This window comes from Rhodamnia argentea, chromosome 10 (genome assembly GCF_020921035.1).
Source record: "Rhodamnia argentea isolate NSW1041297 chromosome 10, ASM2092103v1, whole genome shotgun sequence".
NCBI classification, from domain to species: domain Eukaryota; kingdom Viridiplantae; phylum Streptophyta; class Magnoliopsida; order Myrtales; family Myrtaceae; genus Rhodamnia; species Rhodamnia argentea.
Genome location: NC_063159.1, coordinates 25,062,183 through 25,072,804, shown reverse-complemented (window position 1 = coordinate 25,072,804; position 10,622 = coordinate 25,062,183). Strand labels below are relative to the sequence as shown.

The window sequence follows — 10,622 nt, the reverse complement described above, 5'->3', positions numbered from 1 at the left end:
ATTTAAGTAAAGCGTCGTCATTTTATAGCTAGGCGAGTCGACGGCCTAGATTGCATCTAAGTTTAGATCGTGGCCTTCCGTTTAATAATCGGATGTGGCGTTGTTTTACAAGGAGGGTCTGACACGGCATCGTTTTGATTAAGAGGGAGTCGACGGGTGAGATCGATTCTAGATTTGATCTCGGCCGTCCATTTCATTTTCTTTAATTCTGAATATTAGAAAATAGTTTGGAAAATAAAAAAAATAGAAATAAAGGAGATGCGGCGTCATTTTTGGTGTCGAGTGTTTTGCGAACGGTGCTGGACCGGGTTGACCCGGTCTGAAAATATTAATAAAAAATTAAGAAATTTTCTAAAAATCCAAAAAAAATCCCAGATTTTCCAAAAAAAAAATTCTAAAAAATGGTTAGGTCGATTCGGGACTCTTATAGTCCGAATCGAAAAATTTTGAGGTTCCGAGGGTCGATTCACCTCAATCCGAAAAATCCTTGACTTTTAGAGAATAAATAAATAAATCCAAAAAATTAGAAAAATTCTAAAAAAATCACAAAAAATGGGAAATTGCCACATTTAACTGCCCCAACCCCAATTTTGTGATTTTTGGGTCCCGAACCTCAAAAATGACCATTTTACCCTTCCGGGCCTTCCGCCTCAAATTTTCCCGAACCATCCCGACACTCAATTGAGTTCATTACGTGGCTCGATAGGGCCATATTAGGTGTGTCTATTTGATTGACTTTTCGATTTGGTTGCGATTATCTTGATTGCGCATTTAAATTTCTAATTGTGATTGTTAGGGTAGAAAAAATTCCCGTCTGCATGATACCTTAGATCGTTAGGGCCTACCTCACCCAAAATTTCATCTGCATGAATTCTTAGGTTAGAAAATCACTCGATTTCGGTAACCGAAAGGGCGTCAATGCAAATCTTGGCGTAACCAAGTCCCCGGACCCAAATCTCTGGTTCTTGTAGAATCGAACGGTTTCTCCCGACCACTCAATAGGGTTCCCGATTATACCCTCCAATAATTGATCGGTGACGACTCCATATGCATGTACACTATGCACATGTCACACGACCACACTAAGGTCGACCCCGATAAAATTTTCTTCACATCGTGATTCGAGTAATGGGTCTTGGGAGAGACCCGCGCACCGACGATCCACCGTCAACTGGGTCGGGAAGCACGACTCGTTAACTCTCACATCTTGCATTTCACACGGAAGTTCGGAGGGTCGCGACAATGTCATATCATATCATTGATCCAAGGTTCTAGAGGTGGCTCCCACGAGACTCTCGTCGTCGTGTAGCACTTAGTCCTTGACCATTGTATGAAAAGAGCATGCAAACCAAAATTTATTCATGCAAGATACATAAGTCAACACTGCTTTCACCCTAGCATGAGTTTAGAAATTCACTTACATATCTTGTTGGCAAGAACGTAAGACAAGAGTGAGAGTCGGCGGCGACAAGTGATATCCGAAACTTGCAAGAGTAGACGTGTACTATGAGTAGTCGATTGAGGAAATTAGAAGGGGTATAGAGGAGGAGAGGGTAGCCGAATAGAAGGAGTGGAGAGAGACGGTCAACGTGGGGTAGGGGTCCTAAAGGGCCTTTAGCCTATTTATAGTTCAATTTCTAATTTATTTCTTAATTTTGTTAATTCCTTGACTTATTCTCCAAGAAAAATTTTTCTTCTTATTCTTTATATGTGGCGCCTAGCTTATGGTGATTTAAATGCCACATAATCTCTATGATTAACAAAGCAACACAAGTCATTATTCCATTGGTTAAGGTATTTATGAATATATGGACATTTGTTTATGGAAGAATCTAGAGCACACCACTTTGTGTCACATGCCTAAATGAGGCGTCCCTTATCTAGAGTTTTCTCATTTGTGCTAGGTTTACATTTAGGGTTTTCTAACACTTCTAGGGTTTTCTAATGTTTTTGGATTTTTCTAATGATTCTTGAATATATTCAAATTTAACATCCGAAATGGCGCCATTTTATGCAAGAGTTAAGGGAAATTAGTTGCTTCTTAATTTGTCATCTCATAGTTTGTTTATTTGAACGCGAGACAGAATTTTCTTATTTATAAACTGATCTGAATTATTGCTAATGGCAATTTGGGTATTCTATTGAGATACTGACAATTCTACATTTTTTCTTAGTATTACATTTGACTAGTCAAAGATCTTAGAAATTTGCGCCTTGATTTTATCATCTAGGGATTTGGGAAATGGATCCCCTAACATTGGGGATCCATGTTAGGGGTAACATAACCCCCCATCGGGCTGTCCATTTCTCATCGGACGGTCAACAATCGGTCAATTCAAATTTTGATAGGGGGAAAATTTTGGGTGGGAAATTTTTTTTTTATTTATTAACGTGATTGATTGTAGACTGTCCAATGAGAAATGGATGGCCCGATGGGGGTTATGTTACCCCTAACATGGATTCCCATTGTTAGGGGATCCGAATCTAGGGATTTGTACCTTAATCTCATCATATAGGGATTCGTACCTTAATCTTATCATATAGGGATTCGTGCCTTAAGCTTATCATCTAGAGATTTGTGCTTTATTCTTATAATCTACCTAGAAATGCGTGCTTTGAATTTTCAAGATGATGTAGTCGATGATGCAATCAAACTTTGACTATTCAAACCTTGACTTTTAAAAGAGTGTAGAAAAACCCTAGGTGCCATTTATTTCTAAAAGGAAAATCTTTGTGATTTCATTGGAATTCATAAGCGTCATTCGTGTCAAGATTGGATCGAGCTTCGGATTTTCGAACATGGCCGGTTCTCATCCGAACCATGGCGGAGGCGCAACCGGGTTGCCATTATGCTTGGCCGTGTACGGTGAGCGGCATGACTATGTGTCGTGAATGGTAAGGCCGGGCATAGATTCACGCGCATCCCGGCGTCGTCAAGTAAGAGCATTTTCACAAATAGCTCGGTTTAAGGTTGGAATTACCCATTCCTAAACCAAGCATCCAGTCGGAACATAACCGAGGGTGATCAGTCCATGGCTTGTAATCCCATACGTCATATTGCACAATCGAGGGTGATCGGTCCTCGGCTAGCACGCGTCTAGGTACGAAGTTCGAAAGATAGACAGCTCGAGGCAAATTCAAGATCGGTTCATTCATGTATTGGAGTAATGCTACAATCGATTCACGAGCCAATCCTATCGGGATTGATTCGTGGCTAATGCACGTCTAACGGGATCGATCCATATCAAGTCTCGTACTCACTTTGAAAACTACCGCGATACGGCATCTTAATTGGACGAGGCTAAGGCATGGTTGTCCGTAGACATTGCCTGTCCGAACACTAGAACCAATCATGATTCGCTAATAGGCATTCTTTCCACAATTGTGATCTAGCTCTATTCCTGACGTCCGTGGCTCCAATCCGTAGCTCATTTGGAATAGAACTAGGATGGATCCTAAAATTTGGGATGTTACAGTACCAAACTTTAAAAGACGCCTTGCTAGGTAAAGCATCAACTCAACCTACTAATATGGTCGACCAGCAGAATGCTTACATCTTTGGATATATGCCAAAGTTTATTTCGCAAAAAATAAATGAAATGAATAATAATAATAATTTTTTAAAAATGGTAGCTTACATTGTTCATAAAAATGAAAGAATGGAATTTTTTCAATTTCTAAAAAAATGTTCAGCCATAAATTTATTATTGATAATGAGAATATTTTTTATTCACAAATTATTTCAAACGATGCAATTTTTTTTTTTTTTTTTTGAAAATGTTTTCCAAACAAACGATACATGACACCATCCCAATTTACTTAACGGGTGCTGTCCAAAGCCGCTTGGATCACTAATGTTCTCTTGAGACAACACCCAACGTATGAACTAATTCACCTATGATGGCGTTTTTCCATAAGACCGTCATTTTTTTTCTCCCAGATTATCTTAAATATTCCCCGAAAGAAGGATGTCGATTTTATTCACGATGGGTTCTTGGCTTTTTCATTCTTTTTAAATTCTATGTTTTGCTATAACCAGCAGAAACGATTCTGATTGATAAACACATGGGCGACATGAAAGAACATGTGGTCATCCGGAACCAACTTGCAATTGCAATCCCGACCTAATTCGTGATGCATGATGGGCCATCCACAGTCACATCCGCCATCCGCCGTCGCCAAGGGGATGGCCTGCGGTCAGCACTAGGGCTGGCACTCCTCCCTCTCTTGCTCTCTCAACACGGAAAGCGGAAGGACGGGTGGAATAGCATTTTCCACAACGTACCGTTCTGCTATGACAATGGGAATGAGGTAGAAACTTGAGACTAACCATGTTGTGTAGTAACGATTACAGATTTGTTTACTTAATCAAACGAATTATCCTGGTTGAGAGATGGAAGCGAACGTGCAGAATAAGATGCAATCATCGTCTGTTGTCGCTGCGAAACAGGCTCAAGTCAACGAGTACTTGTTGAAGGATGGGCTATTTGCTCTGTCCCTCCAAGCGATGCAACAGTTGCAAAATTCATGAAATTAGTTATAAACAACAGTCTCAATCTTATACTATTTGGTCTGTCTGCACTTATCTTTTTTCTTTCTCAACTTGCTAATTCATCCGCAGTTTGCCCGACCACTTGGAATAGATTATGAAATGATTGGTTCCATTGTAACCTCTCTGTACTCACCTATTTACCTCTCATCTTGCTAATTCTTTAGCAGTTTACCTGATCAGCCGGTACTGACTATGAAATGATCAGTTTTATGGTAAATTTTTCAATCAAGGAAAAATTGTAAACCTAAAGCAGAACGCAAAACCTGGACACAGATTCACCTGGGGCTGGAAGGTCAATAAGTACATGGAGGCTGCTTCAAATTCTCGTATTTTACTTCATCTATCTTCTATCAATGCAAAAGAGAAATTTCTAGGCAAGGAAATGGCTGTCCGTCTTCTGCAATTCCACCACTTCAGTGTAGGCCGTCTGCTGGGCACCTTCGTGACTCCCCACGAGACATTCTCATGTGATTTCACCATGATCGACTTAAGCACGATTGTGTTCTCTAGGAGAAGATCCACTAGTGACGATAACAACCCATCTTCTCCGTCAATCGTAAAGCCCAAAAACTCAATGAGCGTCAAGTGTTTCAGCTGCAAAACATTGGACTTCACAGTGGGAAAATCCATCCAAAGATGAGGCTCATGCCAATGTTGATGAAAGTAAGGACAGATCACTCTGCTCCTGCTGGGATCAATCTGCATATTCATGTAAAGCACATATCTTCAGCTGTACAATTTAATAAAGATGAGATACGGTTTTGCTTAGAAATTTTCATTGTTGTTTAAATGATATGGTGGCGGGTTGATGGTGACACTTACTGTGATGAACAACTTTTCCAAGATTGGGCAGATATTCAAGAAACAAGCCAATGAATCGCGCTTTGCGGCATCCATTAGAGAATCAATCCACCTCAATTGCTTCAACTTGTAAAGCTGGAATTCTAGCCTTCCACAGATAACTCCAGCTGAACATAACCACTGCACCCAGATGTGTAATATACACTTGTGAGAAGATGAAGCCAATAATTCTTCACTAAGAGAATAGGACCAAGAAAGAGGTGTACCTCAAGAAGCCAACCACTTGTGGTGAGAGTCTCCACTTCTTTCAAGGAAGAGAGGAGAGAGAGAACTTCTTCACAGTCGAAGTCACCGTGACCGAAAGCGCCCTCCAAATCAAGCACCACATCAACCAAATTCAAACCATTCTTCATGTGGATTTGGGTTAATAGGCCCTTATACACAAAGGACCTTAAGCCGGTAGCTGAAACAGTCACATTCTCTATGTCCAAGCAATCCGCAATTATCAAGCTCTTAAGGCTCTCATTCTTCTCAATCGCAATTCTCTTTAGTCCGCCGCATTTCTCAATCTTCAAGCTATGGAGAAGCTGGCAATTCGCGAGCAAAGAGGAGGCAAAGTGCTCGGCGACACTGGCAACTGATCGTAGATGAAGAGTCCTTAAGGTGGATAAATTGGTGATATTGATAGGAGGAGTTGTATTACCTAATTCCCTTCTGATTGGGGAATAACATTTTTGCTCCTCCTTTTCGCTGTGTAAGAAATTGAGATGGAGCTCTTTGTCGACTCCCTTCGTGGCAACAACGGTCACATGACCCTCGGGCAACCGGAAACACAGCTTGCGCATCTCTGGGCTATCGTAAGATCCCAGAAACGCACCGATCGCTTCTAATGAATCTTCAACTGCGTTGACCGTAGCAGTCGGGCCGTCACCTGCATGGAAGTGATTCACCACCGTGGGTGTCCAGAGAGACCTCCATTGAGTGGAGAGGAGGCTTGTTCTCACCGCCTCTTTGAGTGGCAGGAAGGAGTTGATTCTTTGGAGGATGTCTTCTGGCAAATTGCTGATCAGATCTAGATGTTCTTGAGTCATGACGAAGTTGTCTGATCTAGAACTAAAAAACTTCAACAGTCACAAAAGAATTGAAACCGCAAGGAGAGTGATTCAATTTCTTCTTTAGTATGTGTGAGGACAAGATAAAGCTAGTTACGAACGATTGGACGTACAAGAGAGATGGGTTTGAAACTGCCCACCCACCAGCAAACTGTGAAGTTCTGGAGCAGCTGGGGAGCATTTATAGAGGGACCCTTCTCCTGCCCATCGTTTGTCACTTTCCTACCAAAACTTTACAAAAATTAATGTTGCTATCATAAATTGGAAAGCTTTAGGGTTGGAATCGGCAGGTGAGTGGACCCAATTAACAATTGTGTTTAAAAAGGGGGTGAAAGATAAAGAGGAAAGAGGGAGAACTAGTAAAATCAAACTCATCTACACGAAGTGGACGAAAAGTCTTTGCGTGTGATTGGAATTTAAAACTATTTAAACTTTTGCGAACATTATAGATGGCTCCATGCTCCATCTACACGACGTGGATTGAAATTGAACCTTTTGGTGTTTTTAAGGGAAGGTGATTACATGGAAAACACTTGTGACTTGTCGAATACATGAGAGGACATTTATTGAAAAAGCAGTACTTTCTAGACGGCGACATTAGCAAGAAAACACTTTGTGAGTTGTTCAATATATGATGGGACATTTATTAAAAAAACAATACTTTCTAGACAGCAATATTAACAAGAAAACACTTGTAAGTTGTTGAATACAAGACGCCATATTTGCTCAAATAATAATACTTTCTAGACGGAAACAGCAACATTAGCAAGAAAATACGTGAAAGTATTCTAGATGGCAACATTAGCAAGAAGAGAAGTACATGTCTACGAGATTGATGAAATCATCTTAGTAATAGTCGAAATCAAGATGCACACTGACATCTCGACGAATGTCAGACATAGCCATAGGAGATAAACCATCCTTTACATTTATCCCGTGTTTTTTTAAGTTGAGCTCAGACTTCGTCGGAAGAACAAGCTAGATTTGCATGTCAGTAGGATTTCCACCGCAAGACACTTCCTCACTGTCATATCCTCTCTTGACATACCATCCCTGATGCTAAGGTGCCGGCCATCATAGAACTCAGTTCACCGGTGAACCTCTGGCCAACATCATTGACCAAGCTATTCTACCACACCTCATTTTCCACTTCTTCCACTGTCACTATGTTTATGGCCATACTCGTCAACAAAACACCATGTCTATTAACGCCACCTTCCTACCAGAACACAACTCATAAGAGTAAATGCGCACACACTTGGAGATGAACGTTGCATTTGGTTCCCTGCATGACCCCGGTCTAAACACCCATACTCCCATACTAACCTAACTACATCCTCTAGATACAATTGAACGTCAGTATTCCCAAAATATAAAATAGAAGGATCCATTCCACTACATCACAATGGATACGTAGATTATTTATATGCATAAAGGTCGGCTAAAGTACATTACAATTGTCAAAACTTGTTACAGTGCTCACTTTAGTACCAAAACTTTCAAAACAATCACTTTAAGTGCCAATTTTTTTTAAAAACTCACTTCAATACTAACTCATATTTGAGCTAATGTGACTCGCCAGAAATCCGACGTGGCTTATTTTTTATTAATATTTGAGCTGACATCACTCACTAGAGTTGGCACTGAAGTGAGCATTTTTCAAAAAAATTGGTATTTAAGTGATCTTTTTGAAATTTTTTGCACTAAAGTGATCGTTTTTCAAAAAATTTGGCACTTAAGTGATCGTTTTAAAAGTTTTAGCACTAAAATGAGTATCGTATTGGCACTTGTAGTGTACTTAAGCCCATAAATGTCACACTTGATACTACACCAATAGTCAATAGTACAAGTGTGTGATGCATTGGGACAAATGACGATTAATCAATTGTGACCATCTAGATGATTAATCAATCGAATACCAACTCGAATCCTTGACGAACGAACTCCTTTTGAGATGCTTTTTGAGAAAAGACCATAAATTGATCACTTAAGAGTCTTTGGTTGTTTATGCTATAGAACAACTGTGGACCCTCAGGACAAGATGGGTCCACGTGCCATTCGGTGCATTTTTATAGGATATCCTTCTCTAAAGAAAGGTTACCGAGTTATGGAGATATATATAGGTAATTTTTTGTAAGTCGAGGCGTAGTTTTCTGCGAAAATGTATTCCCATATTAGGAAATGACTTCTTACTCTCAACAATCTGCATAAAAAATAGATAGTTGCCAATTTCTATCTGAGGAGGATCTATCTTTGAGTCCCGTACATACTTTGGTTGCGCCAGATTCAACGTCTCATCCACCAACCATCAACAATTCTAGCCATTCATCACTGTCAGCATTTCCATCTAAGGAGAACTCATCTTTGGCTTCATCAGAGGCATCCCCACCATCGATTATTGATAAATCTCCTTCAACTGTTCATGAACAAATGCCTACTGAACAACCTCGACACTTCTATCATCATACTCGGCCTCTGACGTGGATCAAAGATTACAAATGCCATGCTCTGGATTCTCTAGGTACACATTATCCACTCTCTTCATATGTCTCATTTAGTTGATTATCACCATAGCATATGTGTTGTATTAGTCGTATAACTAGGGAAAGAGGACCCTCTTCCTATAAAGAAGAAGCCCATGATCCACGCTGGCAAAAACCTATGAAGACTAAATTAAATGGCCTCATAGAGAATCAAACTTGGGATATTGTACCACTCCCTTCACATCGAAAAGCAATAGGTTGCAAGTGGGTTAGCAAAATCAAGTGAAGGGTAGATAGTGTTGTTGAGTGTTACTAAGGCTCGATTATTAGCTAAAAGCTTCCCACAACAAGAAGGTTTGATTATCATGAGACTTTCTCTCTAGTCGCCAAGGAAGTAAATGTTTGATCCTTTTCATCTATTGCTGCTTTTCGCAATTCGTCAACTACATCAGATGGATGTCCACAATGCTTTTCTTCATGGTAATCTAGACAAAGAAATCTATATGGATAATCCACAGGGTTCAAAGAAACTCGGGGAGTCTCGATTATGTCGTCTCCGCAAATCCCTATATGAGCTTAAGTAGGCTTATAGGCAATGGTATGCTAAATTTTACTACTGCACTAAAGAACGCAGGTTTGCAGCATTCAAAATATGACTATGCTTTATTTACATGGACTAAAGGTATATCATCAATCTATTTGTTCATAAATGTTGATCATATACTTATTATAGGAAATGATGAGTTAGCAGTGACCAAATTTAATGAATATCTGCACTCCACTTTTCATATTAAGGATTTGAGACCTCCCAAATATTTTCTTGGTATTGAGATCATTAAGTTGGATAAGGGAATCTCTCTTAGCCTACGTAAATTTTTTTTTGGAAATCATATCAGAAGCAAGGCTGTCAAGATGTAAACCAGCCGTTATTCCGATTGAAGAAAATGCCAAACCGACGACACATGATTATGATGCGAGTTCATTATCATACAATGAACACCCACTTCTTGAAGATCCTTCAAGCTATTAGAGACTTGTCGAAAATTTGATTTATCTCACCATGATGAGGCGCCACATATGCTATGCAATACAGTTAATCAATTTATACACATTCCGAAGCAGTCCCATATGAATGCAGCAATGAAATTTGTGAAATATTTGAAGGGATGTCCAGGACTTGGCATTCTTTTATGTTAAGATTGTGACATGAAAATGACAGATTATTGTGATACGAACTATGCCCACTTGTCTAATGACCCACAGATCCATCATTGGTTTTTGCATTAATTTCGGGAAATACTTGATCTCATAGAAAACAAAGAAACAGTCAACCATTTTTTAATCGTCAACCAAGTCCGAATATCGACTACGGCAAATACTATTTGCGAAATAGTCTGGATATAGGGCTTTTTTTGGGATCTTGGAACACAGGTTGATGGGCCAACCATATTATTTTGTGACAATGACACTGCACTTAAACTTGCCGCAAATCCAGTTATTCATGAAAGAACAAAATATATAGAAGTCGATTATCATTTCACTCGAGATAAAATCCAAGAAGGAACAGTTACAATAAGAGGAATCATAAACATTCATTGTCAAAGACAACACACATATCTTCTAAACAAGCTTGGCATTTCCAACATATACAAGCCACTAGTTTAAGGGGTAGTG

The 10,622-nt window shown here is 39.7% G+C and overlaps 1 protein-coding gene across 2 annotated transcripts; it reads right to left on the bottom strand.

Annotated features, from left to right (window-relative positions):
* Nucleotides 1-4,678: 4,678 nt before the first annotated feature.
* Nucleotides 4,679-6,627, bottom strand: LOC115735192 (F-box protein At2g39490-like). 2 transcript variants are annotated; one of them, XM_048271868.1, is made up of 4 exons: nt 6,057-6,627; nt 5,620-5,990; nt 5,375-5,533; nt 4,679-5,251 (listed from the first exon to the last, which is right to left on the bottom strand). In XM_048271868.1, the coding sequence occupies exons 1-4, from the start codon at nt 6,442-6,444 to the stop codon at nt 4,889-4,891; spliced, it is 1,281 nt and encodes a 426-aa protein (XP_048127825.1). In that variant the 5' UTR covers nt 6,445-6,627; the 3' UTR covers nt 4,679-4,888. The 2 variants fall into 2 exon arrangements, with proteins under 2 accessions (XP_048127825.1, XP_030522174.1); XM_030666314.2 differs by having other exon boundaries at nt 4,680-5,251; nt 5,620-6,627.
* Nucleotides 6,628-10,622: the final 3,995 nt, after the last annotated feature.

Excerpts from the sequence above, each read along its gene's own strand:
- LOC115735192 (XM_030666314.2), bottom strand. The coding sequence starts at position 6,444 with ATGACTCAAGAACATCTAGATCTGATCAGCAATTTGCCAGAAGACATC. Across the intron at positions 5,534-5,619 it reads CAAGTGGTTGGCTTCTTGAG|TGGTTATGTTCAGCTGGAGT; the intron begins GTACACCTCTTT and ends ATCTGGGTGCAG. Across the intron at positions 5,252-5,374 it reads TGGAAAAGTTGTTCATCACA|ATTGATCCCAGCAGGAGCAG; the intron begins GTAAGTGTCACC and ends ATGAATATGCAG.